General features: G+C 50.7%; 1 protein-coding gene across 1 annotated transcript; it reads right to left on the bottom strand.

Moving 5' to 3' along the window:
• Positions 1-841: 841 nt before the first annotated feature.
• LOC119090444 (UNC93-like protein) lies at positions 842-10,658 on the bottom strand. The gene is made up of 6 exons (XM_037213253.1): positions 10,427-10,658; positions 9,312-9,435; positions 6,399-6,484; positions 5,930-6,057; positions 2,295-2,457; positions 842-1,607 (listed from the first exon to the last, which is right to left on the bottom strand). The coding sequence occupies exons 1-6, from the start codon at positions 10,649-10,651 to the stop codon at positions 1,110-1,112; spliced, it is 1,224 nt and encodes a 407-aa protein (XP_037069148.1). The 5' UTR covers positions 10,652-10,658; the 3' UTR covers positions 842-1,109.
• Between the last annotated feature and the right edge of the window lie 9,952 nt (positions 10,659-20,610).

Here is a 20,610-nt window from a genome sequence, read left to right as displayed (position 1 = left end):
TGCTGGCGTGGAGAGAAACCAACGCTCCTCGATGAGGCCCGGTCCAGACAGGCCTCCACGCGAGGCCACATGGATGGACAGGACGCACGCCACATGCGGCATGAACTCGGGGCCGTTTGGCTGCCGTTTCGATAACGGTGAGTCCGGTGCTTTCGTTTCCATCCACGTTATGAAGGCTTCACTTCGCGCCCGTTGCGTAGGCCAGAATCCGAACAGCGTCCAAGCTTCGAAGGGATTGGTACTGTTGACCGAGCCCCCGTTTTCGACCAGCACGGGTTTGGGTCGCGTTCACCAGCCGTATGGTAGTAGGCGCGGTTGAAATGTGATCGGCGGGTGCTTTAGTCTATTAATTCCAGGCTTATCACCCGTATAAATGCACGTTTTCCGGACATTTCGATGTGTCACCAAAACGTCGTAGCCCAATATATATTACCAGACATTCTCCTTAATTTTCACCGCGTAAAAGACACACGGCATTCCATTCTCAAATGCGCCTCCCACTCCCCAGACCCATTCATAACTCAGTGATATATATTTCGCAGAGATCGTTTGATAGGGTATCCATCTCAGTAAACGTTAGAGGACGCCTGTTAATTTGAAAAGATACCCTGTACGTCATTAAGTGCCCTATGCACTGGAGTACGTGCCACGAAAATGATGCATCTGGGTGTCATCATTGCAGCAACCGTCATTTTGCGTCACAAGAAAGGTTTTGGCACCAGCACATCGGCTTTCAGCAATGTCAACTTCAGAACTCGGCTCAGCACATTGCCAACATATTGATTCAGTTACACATGTCTGCGATGGGCTAGCCGTTAGACACGACACCGCGATGCAATCAGGACTGATGACACTCGTGTCAGACTTTGGCCACGCACCTCGAACTCGAAGGCCCACACTCCTACACGCGCATTGTCCATTACGCCATGTCACTCAGAGGAAGCAGTGCTGACCCCGCTTTTGGCCGCAACACGTCCACGGGTGCACTGCGGGTCCTCTCGACGGCGGGCTGTAGACTGCACCCCATTCCTTCTCGCCGATACGGGCGATTCCGAGCGCCTCATAGCTGGCGTAGATCTCGCCATGCCGAAGCGGCTCCCCTGCGCCTGCTACTCCTTCGTGACCTTCATATCGCCCTTGGCCTTACGCCGCTCCATCAACTCGATGGCGAAGTAGCCGAGCATGCCGATCGTCAGGACCGTGATCAGCAGGTCCACCTTCCGCGTCACGCACAGCAGGTCGCTGTAGATAAAGGCGGCGGCGTAGCCGAGCGACTCCCAGAGCCGGTAGTTGCTGAAGGCGGCCTCGGCTGTGTCGGGGAAGATGACGCCATACAGGGCGTTGATCTGCGTCTGCCAGACGGCGTCCGCCATGCCCCAGCCGGCGGCCAGCAGGAAGAAGACGTGCGTCTCGTCGGGCCCCGGTGCCCAGTGGATGAACGTGGCGATGGCGACGTAGTTGAGGGCAGCCGCCACCACGAACAGCGGCACGCGGCCCACACGCTTGATGATGAAGCCGAAGCTGAAGGAGCAGATGGAGTCGGTGATGCCGTAGACGATCAGCACCAGCCCGACGCGGTGAATGCCCCAGGCGCACGACACGAACGCCTGGAAACGGACAGCATTCTGGCTACTGCGTCTGGACTCACGGCAATAGCCATTGATGAGTCCGGCCCACAGCAATGGCCACTGGTGAGTCTAGTCCGCAGCAATGGCCATTGGTGAGTCTAGTCCGCAACAATGGCCATTGGTGAGTCTAGTCTGCAGCAACGGCCATTGGCGATTGTAGTCTGCAGCAACGGCCGTTGTTGAGTCCAGCCCGCAGCAATGACCGTTGACGAGTCTAGTCCACAGCAATGGCCATTGGTGAGTCTAGCATCAATGGCCGCCGTTGAGACATGCAGACACGACGCGGTGAATGGTCGCCTTCTGATGTCATATAGTGACGTGTATCACCCTCATGTTGACCAGAAATGAAACAGATATGTGAACTTCTTCGGTGGCCTGTGCCCCCCCCCCCCCCCGCCCTCCCCCGCACCCCTCCCCCCGTTATTTCGTTGGGGGTTGGCTATGTCGTCCCTTTCAATGCTGTGCGTCCAGCCCAACCGGATCCCAACAAGTCATGAATCCACCGCTGAAAACAGTTCACGCCCAGTAATAAATTTCACGAAACATTAGAGCGTTTAATTCTCTATCTTCCCAAATTAAAACCGAAGACATGGGCGCTTTGCATGCGGCTCAGCACTAAGTGCATTACTTCGGTCTCACTCCTTGCGATTCAGCATGTAAGCCAACCTTGGTGAAGTCTGCCATGAGGAAGGCTTGCTCGAATCCCGACCACATCGTCAGCGGGATGATGAGCAGCTGGTAGGGCTTCTTCATGTGCATCATGGTGGCCAGCAGCAACGTCAACGGCCGGGTGCCGCTGGCACTGGTGTCCCTGTCGTTCTCCCCATACCTGTGGACAGGATACCACAGTTTACGCGTAGCAAGTGGTCCCGCTGCTCTGCACGTGAGCATCAGCGGGGCCTGCCGTCCCCATTCCCCTCCTGCCTCCGGAGCCCATCAGATAATGCTCAATCTGAGGGATGCAGCCAAGAGCCCGGTCAGGAGTTCATTAATACCGCCGCCGTCGTCGGCGTTCCACATTTTGTATGGTACCGCTTGACTGTTGACACGGCCTCTTGGGACATTGGTGTCTAGTCGGGAGACAAAACACACAGTGGTCAATCGATTTGCCAAATTACCATTATCGTTACTTGCAAGCTATGGTGCCCTCTTTCCCACTTCCCCGTGTTCCCCGACCTTCTCCGGCCGAGGGACCATACACTGCCTCTCTGATTTCAAAAGGGATTCGCTGCCGCTTTACAGACGACGCCACAACAAAAGAAAATCGAGTCGCACGTTCTTTAGAACGTTAGTTAGTCGCGACCAGTAGCCTGCGATCCGTGGTTTCCCCTCCCAATGATGCTTGCTCTTGAGGCTTTTACTTACGGAAACACAAGTAAGCTTATAAGTGGACGGACGAGGCGACTCTTCGTTATGACAGACCACAAAGCCACTGGTCAGCCTTCTACAACCTGAGGTAAGGGGGACAAGGACTGCTGTGGTCGGCTAATCCCCGAGCTATTTGGGGCAGACTAACGATATGCATCACTGAGAGTGTCCCGCGTTCGTTATTTGGGGTTTGTCGAGTCGTGAGGATCTCCGTGGTGCAGATGATGTTCGTCGCGCGCATATGGGACGACCATCGCGTCACGGTTGCACAATACAAGGTCACCGGTAGGAGATTAGGACGAGCCTCGAGATCGAAAAGAGTGCTACACCACGACGAAGGTGACTTGCACCATTGTAGCGCCTCGGCCTTTCGGGAGCGGTCGCTCAGACAGCTCCGGAGCCGCTAAGCATCGCTCCCATGCTGTCGAAGTTTGCCCAGCAGGCGACGCTGGATGCTGTCGAGCTTCTCTGGATGTTCCCACTGTCGTGAGGCAGCTGCCAAGACCCTGTCTACGCTTTTGGTCAAATACGGGACAGCATCGAACATCGCTGACTCTTTGGATCGTCCAAGCCGGATGCCATGGAATGCCACAGTTGCAGGAAACCAAACCTGAACTTCACATTTCACGGGCATGTGACGGCCTCCGCAAACTTTGTGGCCGGTGGTAAGACGGATGTTGGTAGTAATCACCTGGATCACCATCCATCTGTATTTGAAGAACAGGGCAACAGAAGCGTAGCGATGCAGAGAATACCAACCACTTTCCAGTCCCCTCCCCCCCGCCCCCCCCCCCCCCCCACTACGACACTCTTGTCTAGGTGCAAGAGAGTGTTGCTGAGTGGTGACCTACCGATTATCCCAGGCCAGATCGCTGAAACAGCGTGGCCGTTGCCAACGGCAGAGGACACGCTGGCTCCCAGGGATGCATGGCCCCTACCTGGGCTGGCGTAGCGTGGTGAGCAAAGGGGCAGTTGTCCCCACAGGGGAGGGAGAAAGGGGGAGGGGAGGGTATATTTTTGCTTTCTCCCTACGAAAACGTTGGTGGAGCCCCAGCCCCCAACTTATCCAACCTGAATGCTTTGAAGTTTCGAAAATGTTGATAGAATTCAGATCAGGGAGGTCTTCACAACTAAAATGAGGGAACTTATTCGCGTTGGATGGGCCTTTTTACACCAAGAGGCGCCCTTCGGGATCTGGAGGCCTCCTTGATGAATCGGATTGCCAATGGTCTGGGTCAGTAGGCTCTGGTTTGTGTCAAGAAGACCCTCTTTATGAATCAGGAGGCTCTGATCCGGATAAGAAGGCACCAACCTCTAGGCATATGTCACAAGGTCCTTTTGCTGGCTCAGGAGGCACCAGCTGTGAATCAGGAAGCCATGTTTGGGATAAGGAGAGACTCTCTATGCATCAGGAGGTCTCGTTCCGCAACAGGAGCCATTCTAAGCCCAGCAGGCCCTATCCCGGCATAAGATGTCCTGTGTTTGGATTTGAGGCCCCTTTGTGAGTCGGTGGACCTATATTCTGAATTAGGAGACCCGTGTATGCATCAAGAGACCCTGTTTTGGAACAGACGCTTGTTTTGGGATAAGAAGAACCTCCACCGGATGGAGCATCCTCGCTATGCGAGCCAAATGGGCCTTGTTTTGGATTCACAGGTTACGTTTTTTTATTAGGAGGCCCCTTTTCTTGGCGCGGGAAGCTCTCTTTTGGAATAAGGATGCCTCGGCAAGATCACATAGTCACATCAAAGGGCTTGGGCTCCTAATGCATATCACGAGGTCCCATTTCTTGATGAGAAGGCTCATCGGTGAATAAGGGTCTCCTGTTGCCGATCAAGTAGTATTTTTTCGGAAAAAAGAAAATTGTTGAGGGAATACAGCTTCAATGAAGATATGTCATAAACAGTTATATCTAGAACGTGGACAGCGAGGCCTGCCAGGATTTCGTCCAGCAGATATGAATAGGGGCAAATGCGCCCTTTCCGCCAAGGGGCCCACTTAATCTCTGTGAGGGCTAGTCGTTTGTATTCAGGACCTTTCTAGGCCCAAGATTCCATTGACGGTCATGAGGATGATGATGCCTTGGGGGCTCATTTTGTAAGTTTTAGAAGCCCTATAGGCGTCTTAAATTGCTGAAATACTTTTAAACATTTAAACTTGTATATACTTATTCATATATTTATGTATATATATATATATATATATATATATATATCTCTCTCTCTCTCTTCTCTCTCTCTCTCTCTCTCTCTCCTCTCTCTCTCTCTCTCCTCTCTCTCTCTCCTCTCTTCTCTCTCTCTCTCTCTCTCTCTCTCTCTCTCTCTCTCTCTCTCTCCCTCTCTCTCTCTCTCTCTCTCTCCTCTCTCTCTTATTAAACTTATGTATATGTATATTAAATACTTTAAACATTTAAACAAACATTAAAACATTCGGCTCCAAGGAGACCAATGGCCCGAAAGGCCCTCCTGGCTGCGCCACTGGCTGTAGGCACGCGTATACTAACGGCCTACGTAAGTGCGCAACTCTTAGGCATTCGATTTCAAAATCTGCCGTTTTTCCCCCGTATCACCCCTCTACCAGCATCGTTACAGATATACCACGCTGCTCACCACCAGTTCCCACGTTACCCGTGCTAGGAACCAAGTAAACCAGGGCGGAGCCAACACACCCAATAAACTGTCCGGAAAGGATACGATCAATGGATAAACATCTGAACTGCGTAAAATCTTCAGCTCGCTTAGACAAGCTGCGTTTTGAAGAGACCTAAGCATACATACATTCGCTCACACCCAGGTGTAGGTGTGTGCGTATGCGTGTGTATGTGTGGGGGAGGGGGCAGGTGCATGCGTGTGCGTGCGGACCACGCGCACGCTTGGAGTGGCCGCCGGAGGGCTTTGACTGTTCCACTGCTCTCTCACGTCACGCCCACTCACTTTCCGAGGCTGTCGACTAGAACGGCGAGCAGGACACTGGCGGCGACGCCGAGCGCCAGGTACACGCCCACCAGCGTGTTAATCTGGTGCTTCGGCGGCCGCTGCAGGTTGGTGTTGTTGAAGGCCTCCTGCGGGCGGTCGCGGCGGCTCACCATGGCGACCGGCCGAGTAACGAGGACAGGCTGCGCAGGCGTGCGGGACTCTACCGCTCTGACACATCTGGACAAGCTGTCCATGTATGATCGACGGCTCTGTGGTCGGTGGTGAGTTTTCTCAAATTTTCCACCAGCCGTGTACCGCGCTTTACTTTACAAAAAAAGACATGATCGCCTGATTCGATTAAACTCCCAGCATATCTAATGTGCAGGCTGACTTGCGAAACGATTGATCTTAAACACATGGTGGCAGTGAAAGGTAATGCATGTTCTCGTGCGGCTGTCCGACGGTTGCAGGGCCGGCTGCTGCGTACCTCGCTGCCGGGACAGTAGGCTATGCCGCAGATGGCGAGACTTTCGTCTGACGGGCTGACTGTGACCTGCTCCTCCGGGGTCAGCACTGCAGCAGGACGGCGCGTGAGGGGGCGCACACCAGCGCCGCTGCACTGTAGAGCGCCGCAGCGCAGCCCTGGACACGGTGCGGGCGGCGGCGCCCGGACCGCAGGCTAACATACGGCGCAGCCGTGCTGGCAGCACTCAAAGGCAGGCTCGGGAGGTGGGACTGATCTCAAAGGCAGGCTCGCGAGGTGGGGCTGATGTCATAGATGCTGTTCACGATACATTATTTTCTCGTAGATGGCACGATGTTTCAGCTCAATGCAGTACCATGCAGATCGAGCTGGGTAGGCTTAGGGAGGGAGAGAGGAAATCAAATAGCTCAATCAACTTAGTGTGTTTGGGCTTTCCCACGAAAACTGAATCTTGCTCGGGATATGCATAGCATAAGGTGGATGTAGGACTATTTTGCTGAAAGGTCCTTTCTGTAATCACAGCAGTGTCTGACTCTGAAAAGACTAAGAACAAGTCGGTACAGTCAAATGAACCATCTATTCCACCCCCCTTAGATGTCATCGGAAAGCGGTAGTTACTCTTTATCGCCTGAGATTTAGGTGAAAAGTGCTTAGCAGCGCCTTTAGAACATAAGTATTTGTTTCGGGCTTTGCTGACGACGGCCAAGGTGCAATGCCGAAAACAAAAAAGCAGTTAATTAGATGAGCGATGGCATACCCATGATAGTGTTGTAAAATACTTGCAGCTGTTATGAGTGCTGTTTAATTACATGCTTTACCATGTCGAAAACTCGCACACTCATGCTTCCGCAATTTTCAGGCCTTTAGAGACCAGGACAAATCCGCCATGTGCATTTTCTGGTCGATGTTCGTGCACCGTGGGATTTCAACAGTTCAGCTCGGCAAAGCTGGCTGCAGCTTACAGCCTTACTACGGCGTAGCCGCACTGGCAGTAGCCAAAGCCGTCTGTGTGATAGCACAGCGAGCGACGATCCCCGCGTTATGACCGAGGTCGGAGAATGCGTCACGACAAGTCTGGCAGCCGCCTCAGCAACGTGCACTGAAATCAACCCAAGCTAATAAGAGCGATGACCTGTCAGGGATCTATGGTTACCCAGAACGTACATTGTCGCGCCCAGTTACCCTCGCAACGCGCGTGGATACAAACACCTGTGCCGAAGTGCAGCTCATATGCAGCTGTTAGCGATAATTCTCCAAACTCTCCCTTAGGCCTTCAACTACGTGGACCGCCGCCAAGCTTTCATGACCGATCAGGTCAAACCGGCGATCATTGCACTCCTAACGTACACATTTCGAATGTTCACATGCGTGAAAGCCTCCGAATGTTTTTGCGGAGCTATACCACAGATAGCGCATCTGCCATCAGCGCAGCAGGAATGCACCTCCACCTGCATATCCAACCAGGCGGGGCTCGAGGGCGAGAGCATAAAACAGGACTAAAGCGCCACAACGTGCCAGGCTAATTCGTCTGTCATTCTTGTGAACAGCTCAGCTCTTTCCGACTCGCGATGGTGACAGCAATCGGCAAACATGCCAGCGACGTTGTCACGCTTCAGCCCACTGCCGAATGCAAGTAGCTACACTTGTATTCGGTCAGCGGCACTGCCGTTCAGCTCGCCACCGTCTAAGTTATACTCACCGTTTGGAATTGTTTTCGTCTCATGTTATGTTCACGCTGCTTGCTCTCAAATTGTTACGTCGATTTTGTTGTAAAAATCAGTTCAGAACATAGGAGACTGTTACTGACAATTAAACTGGATGTAACTCCGAGCGCTACCATGATATTATATATATATATATATATATATATATGCATTTATATATGTATATGTATTTATATATATATATAAATAATATTATATTTCTTGATATTGTATTTTTCAATATTATATTATATAGTTACACCTGCACCAGTGGCGTACATTATATTATATCATATATGGCGTATAACTGCTGCGTATGATTTGTAAATCAAAGACATCTAGCAAGCCAACGACCACTCTCCAGAACTGGGGCACATCGCGGATGTCCATGCTGTGCGGGAAAGCGTCAAACACAGATCGCAGTATCTATGCATTGCTCACCTTCAACAGCGGCGTTAAGCGGGAAAAAAGCTGATTAAAGGCAGACGGATCTCACATGAGCAGATCATAAGCCCACCTGTTTTCCTGTACCTGTCTTCCGCACAGTGCGTATTCGGAAATGACAAAGCAGAAAGAAATATACCGAGTTATAAATTACCCCACTTTAAACAATGATGCGTTTTCGAGTGGGAATAACATTTTGGGGCAAAATGATAGTTTTGCGTCGTATTTTACTGCTCTCAATGCCACCCCACCGTGAAGATCTAGCGTCTTGTTATAATATCCGCAACAACCTACACGTCGTGGGCGGCTCTGACCGGGACCGCGCAAAGAACCAATGTTTTGCAAATGGAATGCAGAATGTGCATAAAGCAGACATGCCATGATCTACTACAAGTTCAATCAAAAAGGATTTTCCAGAGGCTCAGCACCATAATGGGCACTTCTCTTGGCTCGCGCTGTAGCACCAGTCGGTCCCAGCGCCTGCAATGGACACCTCTCACCGGCTCGCGCCGTAGCACCAGCCGGTCCCAGCGCCTGCAACTCTCTCGGCTCGCGCCGTAGCACTAGCCGATCCCAGTGCCTGCAATGGGCACCTCTTTCGGCTCACGCCGCAGCACCAGCCCATCCCAGCGCAACGGGTACATCTCATCGGCTCGCGCCGTCGCACCAGCCAATCCCAGCGCCTGCAATCGGCAGCACCCATCGGCTCGCGCCGTAGCACTAGCCGGTCTCAGTGCCTGCCCCGTGACCTGCCCCCTTCCGCACTCACCAAGAAACGAGATCAGGTTGCCCCATATCTGGCCTGTCTGAAAGAACAAAAAGAAGACTCCGAAGAACTTGACGATCACCGGCTCGGACGCCTCCTGGACGATCTCTGCGTACACGCGGCCGACCTGCAAACGCCAAGCGAGACTCAGTGAACCACCGTGAGAGCAACAAACCGCCATCGAGGCTCCGATCCGTACTGTACAAACCCCAGTGACAGCAACAAATCGGCATCGAGACCGGTCCGTACTGTGCAAACCCCAGTGGCAGCAGCAAATCGGCATCGAGCCTCCGATCCGTACTGTGCAAACCCCAGTAACAGCAACAAACCGGCATCGAGGCTCCGATCCGTACTGCACAAACCCCAGTGACAGCAACACACCGGCATCGAGGCTCCGATACTGTGCAAACCCCAGGTCCCATTTTTAGATGGGTTTTAAGGTGTGGCTAGAAGCTTCAATGTGGTTTGTGAAATATACACCCCCGTGTAATGGACGCGAGCATGTCACAGACTGTAAACGAACGGCATCTACTACAAGAAGTACACATGAGTGTCTGATGCCTTCCCTAATAAGTTACAAGCGCAGGACGGCGGCGATGACAGATCATGAGGTTAACGTCTCATTCAACATCTGAGGGCATTCAGCCTCGTCAGTCTCTCATGCCGATCGCAGCACGGGACGCCGAAGCCCAGCTGGCAGCAAGTCTTGAACGGACGACAGGACAACATGTCTGGCAAAAGGAGCTATATCACCGGTTCCCTTACACATCAAGGCAGATTCTAATCCAGGCTGCCTTGGCGACCGGGACCCGCGACACACGCTCACCGAACTCACGCGTTGCATCATGGACACTCCGCCTCCTGTATACATGCAGTCATGGTGAGACCAAAGCAATGCGCTGCTTCAGTCCTCGTGTCTTATCAACAAAGCCCAAGGCTGACTCCAGGTGTGACTGTGGGCATTTATCTGTGCGGGTCCCAGTGAGCTGTTTGCCTCCTAGTGTAATTGGTCGCCGAGTGTTGGAGCGACACATTCCCAGCGCGTGCGACACAGCGATCTCGTCGAGTTGACCTGGTCGCCACCGACCTGGGTGAGGTCAGTTAGTTGCGCCACTGACCTGGGTGAGGTAGGTGCACTTGGCCGACCACATGGGAGCGGCGCTGATGCCCAGAATGATGGCGCCGGGGATGATGGTGTAGAGCCTCGGATAAAACTGTGCCAACAGGTACAGCGAGTAGAGGAAGGTGCACACCACAATGGCCCACTTGCATGTCAGCCGATTGATCACCAGCGACGGCAGGAACAAGCAGGAGACGATGAGCGCCACGTAGATGGTGGCCATACCGGCATTTCCCACACCTGGAAGGGCTCGGCTTCGTCACAGGGTGGACTTGGAGCGATGAGAGCTGACACGTCGTGAGCAGACCATGTCAAGCAGTCTGCGTCGTAGCGATCTCAGGTCGTTCGAGGGTTTCGTGCTTTGAAAACCCGTGATTTTTGTGTTACTGGAAAATCATGAAGTTTCTGCTGTTGGGGCGCTTGGGTGCAGTTGCAGAGGTTTTGCGATCAGAAATTGGCCAGTTACATCAAACTCATCATGACGTGTCGCTACTGATCTTCCGACACGTCTTCTGCTCCCACCCCGAAATGCTTTCTGGGCTCCTCTAACCTTCCTTTTTTGTGTTTTTTTGCTTTTAGTGGGTTTTTTTTCATTGCGTACTTGAATTCGTATCAACAACAGCCGTTGTAGGCCGACTACCGGTAACCAAACTCCATACTGGCTCATCCAGCGCATATTGAATCTCTCCTCCCGCGCGCGGCGACCAGTCCCCGCTCCCCAAGCTCCCGCTCCCCTAGCGTCCGTCGCCTGAAGCGATATGAAGCGGCGCAGAGGGAGAAGGGAACATACAGGCAGTTCCTGACGAGGGGCGTAGCAGGGATGATACAAATCACGTTTGGGTGCCCTATTCACACTAGTTACATACCAAGCGCACCACCACTTAAGTCGAGTGTTTGTCGCAGCGATAGTGGAGTAACACCTGGCTGGACGCCTCATTATAACCGCCAAACGGAAAAAGCACTGCTGAATCTGTCAGTAACCGTGTGGGGTGCCAGGCATCGGTAGAGCAGCAACCAAAAATGAGCTGTTTCGGTTTGGGCCACAGTGAGTATAGATTCACCGAGAAACAAATGGTGAAACCAAATGAGGACCATTCGCGTACTGCCTTGATGCAAAGATCAGGCGTTGGTGGGTGTGTGATAAAGGCAATTTGACCACATCACAAGGGAGAGCTATTGTTGCATAAGAAGAAAGTGAAGAACATTGCTGCAGCTGTGATGAAGTGTACCGATACGTGTCGCCGAAAATGCGAAAAAGAAACAGCGGCACCGCCAAATTATGTGTACCCAACATAACCTAACTCATAAGAGCATTCATGCAGAAACTACAATCGGCATGGCTTTCTAGTAGTGGGGGAGGTCCCATGCACATATTGCAGCAAAGTCTCTCCCATGGAATTTCCTGTTTGCACAGTCCATAACGATGGCGCCAGATAACGATCAGCCATCGACCAGCTCGGCACATGCAGCTCACCTCCGGCCGTATGAGAGCGGTACCAGGGACGAAGTGAAGTACATCCAGTTGGTCCATACAGATCGCATAACATTGAGAACGCTGTGCCAAACTATGATAAAATGCGTTTACAAGACGAGTACACGGATCACGAATTTAACAAAACATCAGTTGATGGCAAAACACGCTAATGGGTTAGCTGAGAGGTCTTAAAACATCTTTGAAGCAGGAAGGGCTTATTTTGTGCTTTTTTGGAAATTACGCTTTTCGGATTCAATACCCAAGTCAGGGTTTCCATAGGGATACAGTGCAAACAGCCGTGTATCCATTCATCACGTGTGTGCGGAAGAAAGGCGATGAGAAGTAAGCAGTCTAAAGTTTTGGTATGGTACGCGGTTGTACGCCGTGCAAGACTGAGAGATAAACACATTAAAAACAAAATATCTGGAGTGCTGAGCCAGGAAAATAACTCAGTTCGGAACACATAATAGCTCACCTAGGGAACAGATGCCCGGTACGTAGATAAATATAACTGTCGGAACGTGCGTCATTACCAAAGCGAATGTCATCTGGACTATATTTGGCACTTCTTCGTAACATACCATGTAGAAATATCATTGTGTGGGTGGAAAAGCGAAAGGACACTACGCTAGCCTGCTTTCATAGGCCGAGGGACAGCCCAATCATTACAACACCAACGTGTTTGACGTCGGCCCGCCTCCAGGAAGACTTAACGTGCTTTTCTCAACGGTAGGAATGATATCCCAGGCCGACTCTCGCCGGCTGGTATAGAATGATGGCCAATATATAGACGGAAATGTCTGATCCGGCCGCGTTATATTTTTCGTTAGACACTGATATTTCCAAAGAGCAGGTGATGACCGGCGCAGGGTAGTAACATGACATCCGAATGGTGAAATGTCGGTACACCTTCTGATTTTGATTACCCATTCAGGAGGATACACGACCTATTTTATGTCCGTTCCTTATTACGTCATCGTTCCTTGCACAGTGTTGATTGAGAGTCAACTGGTGGCCGTTACAACTGAACATCACCCTCACGAAGTCAGGTATGAACTGCTCAACGATTATTTTCTTCTGGCGAGGCCTTTCGAGCAGGTGTGTCGATCTGGTTACAGGACGCAGATCGTGCAGCCATGTCCTGTTCTTTATCAAGGAAAAATGACATAAGCACGTACATTGACCTTTAACTATCTGACGATTTATTTGCGATGTTTGGTGCATGTACTGACTCGAAACGATGCAAGCCTGCAACAAGCCTATCTGCTTGTAACCAGTGACCCATGCAACATCAGGCAGTACGTGACTTTTGTTAAAATAAGGTCCCATGTGCATGATTGATCTAGCAGATATTTCCTGGCAGCCGATCGAACAGCAATAGTGCAATTTGTAAATTACGAAGACCTTTTATAATTTTGAAACAAAATCCTATTTCATCTCTCAGAGACACATCAAAATATCAGGCTGTTAATTTATTTCAGTTTGCCGAATTTTGACATCTCACTGTTCCAAAGAACTGATAGAGTATTGGGAACTAAGTTCTACATTGCGGAGGCTAGCCTTATATGGGGGAGGGACAGTGGTGGCTCAACATTGGGATCCATGGCCCTCGACAACAAGTCCAAAGGTCCACCGGCGAAACAACTGCCGATTGTGTGGCAAAGACGCTGAACAGCCCACATGGAAAATGCGCGTTATGCCCTTTGCATTGTGAGGAGATACCTATTGAGAGGACTCGTACATCTGTGTTTGGTTAGCTACTTTTACGGCGTCGTGAGGCTCGTGTTATATGCGTTTAATGTAATCTGTGAGCTTAGGTCCTTTCACTCGCTTAACTAGAACGCGTCTACATACGATCTGGAGTTCCGGATCTGTTTGAGGGGAAAGTCCCCTACGTCCCTTATGGTGTCGCTGACACTGCCTGTCTCAGTATCCCCGGGCCTTCCAAACTCCCTTACAATCCGCCACCGATCTCCTCGAGTTTCTCTGACCTTCACCGCTCTTCCGCCTTCTTCAGCATTTTCTGGCCTCCCAAAGGCCACCAATGACCTTGAACTTCCCTGAATGCCCCCTGGCTGTGCCCTAGACGTCCTCGCCCGTGCCTACTCACCTCCTTCAGAATTGATAGAGCTCTGCAGGTTGCCCATGCCGGTGAAGGCGGTGAAGAGACAGCTGAATGCGAACGAGATGGCCAGGACGTTCTTCAGGATGGTCCAGCGCTCCCGCCGTTCGAACTTCCCGAATGAAGTGACGATGAGGCTGTCGGCACCCTCCGTGTCGCGCAGTTTGGCCTCCGTTGTACCCGCAGGTTTAGCTCCATCCAAGTCAAGTTTGCCTCCGTGACCCGACGCCGGGTCAGGTCGGTCGCCGTGACCCGGTGTAAGGTCAGGCTGGCCGTCCTGGTCCGGCTCGTAAGCGGCATTCTGGAGCTGGGCGTCTTTTCCGAGCGTCATGTCTGCCTGCCTCCAGGCTGAATGGACCGATGAAGCAGGAGCACCTACGGCAGTGGAGACGGGGACGGTTTCAGTGTGGTGCTGCACAGGTCGTGTCGCCATTGTAATACGGGTAAACATTGCTAGGCTCTGGAAGCGAAAGTACAAACAGCTCGGCGTGTAGCGGGGACGAAGTAGGGATAGTCGCTTTCCGCCAACATTCGATGTCAGCCAGGGAGAATGGCCCACTGTCCTTTTCCATTTCGAACAAGTGCGCATCCAAGACTTCTAGACCTGAATTTTCGCACACTGACACATTCGCTCAAGACAACAAGCAGTTGTGGCCCATATCGGTAACATCATGGACCTGTCGCAAGCTGGCGTGGGAAAAAGCGGAGCAATCCCCACCCCCTTGGACACCAGTCCGACAAGGACTCATTTACCGGCATCTGACTGCGACCTCGACCCGACGTCGTCAGTCGGACGAGCAAGGAACTGGCTGGCCCTGGACCACAGCCAGATTAGGTCGAAAATTATCGGCCTTGGCAAGACATAGGGCTTTACGAAAACTCCGAAGGAAACATGCGGGTTTTTTTGGTGGCAACTTGTCTCTGCTTCCTACAATGCGCCAACCAGAAAAGATGGTTGGTGTGCGCCGGACAGTTTGCTTGCGATGGTCAGTGGCAAGATGCTTATGGTTTTGAAGAAAGACTGTCAGACTGAGATCCGTATAGCTACACCACGGAAGTATTTTTTCTCTCTGCATTTTTCTTCTTAATTTTTGTTGTTTTTTTCAAAATTATCTGAACCTTTTGAATGGTTGGATTTCAGTGGAAATGGAAATGGTTGGATTCGAGTGGAAAACAAATGATCTGCTCGTACTTTTCAATAATCGCGCCAGTTACCTGACTGGTTTTAATGCATCGCCTGCTGGACATATATACACAGAAATAAGAACGTATATAGTGTTGCAGGATGATTAAAGCGAGATTTTAACATCACGGATGTATTAATTGTTCCGGTTATCATCCTGGTATGGTGTGTTTGCATGCACACAACGTTTCGATCATTTGACTCCCCGGCCATCGTCAGATATTATTGAGTCCTGAATTGTCCTTGAAAAGGTATTATGAAGTCCTGGTTAGGTCTGTTCACGACTCATTAACATCCGACGACGACTGGAGAGTTATCTGAACGAAATGTTGTGTGCAGACGACATCTCGAAACCAGATGAGCACGATAGTTAAAATGCTTATTTCGTTTGTGATATGATGGTGTGTTTTTACCTCCGCGAGAGACACGTGGATCTTTCACCATGCACACCGCCATTGCGTTGTCGAAACGGCAGTGGTGGTGCTAAAAGGCGGAGACGTGTACAATGGCTCTGAAAAGTAGGTGGTAATATTGTCCTGGTGCAGCGCGCGTTGGAACCTCGGCTTTACTCCCGAGTATTTCCAGACGAACATAGGCAATGTCGGCGGAATCAGTAAGTGCCAGCTGCTGTTTTTATGTGATGGTTTAATTCATCTTTTAAAATAAGCTCAGAAAATAATAAATAGTTTATCAGACACAACAATACTCTGTAAAATGGCTCTTAGATCTTGACATTGTGTATTTCTACCTGATTACTATATTAAACATTATGATTAAATTTACCTTAATATCACGGCCTGTTCATGGTCATTCAGTCACATTGTTGGTAGAGCATCCATTTCTTTACTGCCACTGGTTCCACTGTTGTGCAGTTAAAAGAGCGGGAACTGGGGAAGGGGGGGGGGGGCAGTGAGGGTAGCCCGTGCCCACTCCACTTGGACGCTGCGGGCCGGCGCCCCTACCTCCTCCTTGAAAGCTGCGGGTCGGCGTCCCCCTCCCTCCCCAGCTGGGAAAGCCTGTGGAGGGTCCATGCTGGTACGTTAAGGGCCATATCGGACTGTTAACGGATTATGTAAGCCTGTAAAAGTGCATTTTGACCTGCAGAGGACTCATTCTGGCCTATCTTGGTTCATTCTGACCAAAACAGGTAAATTCTGAGTCTTAAGGAGGCCCATTCTGATCTATGGAAGACCCATGATTGCTTGTGGAAGGCCCCATTCGGCATGACGAGACCCATTCTGATCTGTGGACGGTCTATCATTGAATGTGGAGGGCCAACTCCGGTCTAAAAGGATCCATTTTTTGCTTTAAGAAGGTCCCCTTTAGCCTGCAGAGGACCTGATATGACCTGTAGGGATTTCATTATGAACTGTAGAGGGTCTAGCACTGACTGTGGAAGGCGTAGTTTGTCCTGCAGAGGGCCCATTCTGATCCGTACTGCAGCCGTTTTGAACTGTAAATGCCCATTATTGACTGGAGGACCCATTCTGGCTTGTCTAGAATCATGCTTATGAAGTAAAGTGTTGCTTAATCACATTGTGAATTACAGCGTTACTCTTTTGGACTTTGATGGCCCATTCCCGCCAGTAGAGGGTCCATTCTGACCTTCAGAGGATTCATTATCAACTATGGAGGGCTCATTCTGACCTGTAGAGGTCGAATTCTCACACGTGAAGTGCTCATTCTGGGATGTATAGGGCCTGCGCTGGCTTGTAGAGGGCCAACTATCATATCTTAGGGGCATATTTTGACGTTTTAGAATTGCCTGCCTCGCAGCTTGAACATAGCTCCCTCGCCCCTGGAAACAGAACACAATTTGTACAAGGTTGTACTGTAATACTTATTTTAAGACTTAGCCTGCACCTTTTGAATGGATGAATTTTGGTATCGGGGCTCACGCTAAGCAGTGCATGTTGTGTGAGCCCTAACCTCTATCATGCAATAGCGCAATTCCAAGTCAGCGACATATTTTTGCCGCGAAAGTTTGTGTGCCGCAATGCATGGTCCTTTCTGCCGTCTGACGTCCTACGACCTTTAGCGCGGTCGTCGCCGACCGCAGGCAACCGACCGCAGGCGACCGCTGTTAAGGGCAACTAGTAGCCGCCTGAGCCCCACCTCGAAACCGAGGGCCGAACCCACCTCACCACGGATGGGTGCACCGGATCCGAGCGAGTTTGAACTATGAAGCTGGAAACTCAATAACTTCTAGAGAAATCAAATGGCTCGCGATGCCTTGAATCCACTCCCAGTCAAGACGTCTGGTATTGCATAATCAATGCGGCAACATGTTGTAGAGATCTGAATGCGTAAAAACTTGGGCAAAAATCGTTCAAATGTGCACCCAAGCCTCCTCCCCCCTCTCTCTCTCTCTTTTCCCTCTCGCTAGCATTCGCAACTGCAACCTTCCAAGCGTTCTTCAGCTTCATAAGTAAGCTGTTTACCGTCTAGCGCACCAGCGCATGTCACCAACGCAAGGACAACGCCATCAAAGAAATCCGGACGGCAATCCGTCTGCCCGACGAATCTAGGTGACCTGTCGGAGTGGCGTTGCAGGTCCTTCGGTACAAAGTGAAGTACCAGAGAACGTCCATGCCTTGGGTACAGAGCTGTGAGAGATTGGAATGCCTCGATGATTGACATCACCCTACCACGCTCGGTTCGGCTTCGTAGAGCCCTCTCACAAGACCACTGTCGTGTGCGAGGAAGAGCCATTCCCTGGTGGTGTTCATGTCTGTATTTTCGCACTGACATGGGATGAAAGCTAAAAATGTTGCGTGTTGTTGCGCCTGACCCACATATACCTTTACTCCTGCGTGACCGTTATCTTGTGGGGAACCGATCTAAAAAGTTTCTTCTGCATGGAATGTTTGGTGATCGATGCATCTACGCATACAAACATTTGCCCTCGCGATTAGAGCCGCCGAGTACCCGCACACAAATCCGGCCGGCATTTGATGTACTTTCCTCATGACGTATCTGCCATACCTTAGCAGTGTTCAACTGCTCTGACGGCTTTACAACTTTAGCCACGACACAGAAAAAATGCACATGAGGCCGGTGGACTAATGAATGACCCAGTGTCCAGTGCTACGCCTCGCCATAGTTATGAGGTTCGGATGGTCTGCAGGCGGGTTCCGGCATCGCTTGTCCGTCCCAGTGTGCCTGTCCCTGACGTCCGTTTTTCTTCTGTCGTTCGGTCAAGGCTGTCGGGTTTCGCTGAGCGGCAGGCAGCCACGGGTAGTGGCTCGCTCAGCTGGCCGTGTTTGACGGCCCGTGGTAGTTGTCGCCAGCGTATTACACCACGTAAAGCTTTGTTCGATTTCGCGATTGCAGAGTATCACATTATGACGGGGGCTGGGAGACACGATGGACATCTCGGCATTTGTGAATATAAAATGCATATTGGAGAAGACAACTGCTGTTGCTTATCTGATACATATATATATATATATATATATATATATATATATATATATATATATATATGTATATAATGTAAGCGGCCTCAATGCGTACAGACCGTTTTCCGAGCTGCCGCAGAGGAGCCTGCGAGAGAGATAGCGATTTACAAATAACGGAGGCAATGGTGCAGTGAGTTTTATCAAAGTCTCTCCAACCCGGCAGGACTCAGGTCTGTCTCCCCGCCCCATGGGGGAGCCAGTCGACCATGATCCACAGCCAAGACAGCTGGCCATGACCATGGCCCACAGCCGGGCTACCACAAACCGATGGGATGAACATTCCGAGATGGGTGACCCACTTCGGTTCGCTGACGGCGCGTGGGCGGCGCCCTCCTGAGGCCGGCGGAGGCTGCGTAACATTGGTGACTGAGCAACCGGGCGTGTTTTGTTGTGGTCGAATGCATAGTGCGCCTGCACTCGCTTGTTTAAGTCACGTGATGTAGCGACTGAAAAACCTGGACATTTTCGAGGATGGGCTGAAATACATGATGATAATTACTAAGGAGCTATGTGCCCGCTGCGTCTGCTTATTAAAGCTCCGCCTGAGGTAAAGCGAAGCTTGCTTTGTCCGTCTCTATATTGCTCACCCACCTACTTTGGCAACCAGTGACCCACTCAACCACCCGCTCGTTCGCTTATTCACCCACTCACTCACTCGTCCACTACCCACCTACGCACTTGCTCACTCACCCACTCACTCATTCACGCAACCATCCGCCCACCCGCTCACCCGCCCACTCAATAAGTCACCCATGCGTTCATTCACTCACACACTGGGTAAGTCGCCCAACTACTGAGCCGCTCGCTCACTCTCATCGATCAAATCAAAATATTATAATCCAGTTTTATTTGATAATCAATCATGAAATGATTTATGAAAGAAATAATCCAAAAATTAAAGCCAGTGATTAGACGGATTCGATACATTTACCGGTACACCGCATTCACATTTGCTCATACATTCACAAGGCATTGTACAGTTAACAGACCATTTGCTTGATCATTTGCAATGCCCTGCGCTTGTCTTTCAGCAGAAGGAGACACCTGTCAATTTGACACATTCAGAAAATACTGCGGCTGGCAACCGTATCAAGACATAGGATTCATGTGATGCGCTTACAATTAGCATCTCAAATCTGCTGGAGGATCTTGCAAGGGTGTCGAATCGGCTGTTAAGGATACAACGCCTAACAAATTGGCAGACACTGCATGCCTCAATTTGGCTGACAGCTGTGTACCACTTGACAAGTGTGCCAATTGTGTGGAATGTGTCAAACTGGCTAGTAACATGCGCTTGGGTGGGGGTCAGTTTGCGCCCACGAAGCTTTTTCCAGAAAAAGAAATCCGAAAGGTGGCAAACTTTGCATAGCTGTAGGTAATTCAATAGCAAATCTTTGGTTCAAACCATTAGATGTGCTTTTTAATTTCGCTGACCTATGGCAGGTCAGAGTGAGGCCCTGACTGTTAGCGAAGGCAATTTCTGGGAGACTTGTTTAATCTAGTGCAGCAGGAGTGAGCTAGATGAAACCATGCATATTTGCGATGATGTCTACGACACTAAGACAACTTAATTTAAGATTATGACAAATTTCAAACAAGAATCACAACTGACATCTTCTGTGAACTTTCTAAAGGTCAGAGTACGTCACTGACCTATAATGACCCAATTGACATTTTTAGGATCATACCACCTAGCGCAAATACCACCTAGGTCTGAAATAAACACCACTGATACTTTGTGTACAGCAGGTATCTATGTGCGTGGCGGTTGCATGAAGATGGCTGGTCTCACGGCAATGGTGCTACAACAGAACTCCTACGAACAGAACTCCTACCGGGAGGAGTGTATCGGCATTCCTTCCACTGCCGATATTTACTCCGACATAAGTGCTACGTGACAAAACCTATGCTGCAAAAATGTATGCTCGTCATTACTTCCACT

The sequence above is a fragment of the Pollicipes pollicipes genome, unplaced genomic scaffold, assembly GCF_011947565.3.
Source record: "Pollicipes pollicipes isolate AB1234 unplaced genomic scaffold, Ppol_2.1 Scaffold_3087;HRSCAF=3621_pilon_pilon_pilon, whole genome shotgun sequence".
Taxonomy (NCBI): domain Eukaryota; kingdom Metazoa; phylum Arthropoda; class Thecostraca; order Pollicipedomorpha; family Pollicipedidae; genus Pollicipes; species Pollicipes pollicipes.
This window is presented reverse-complemented; position numbering and strand designations above follow the sequence as displayed.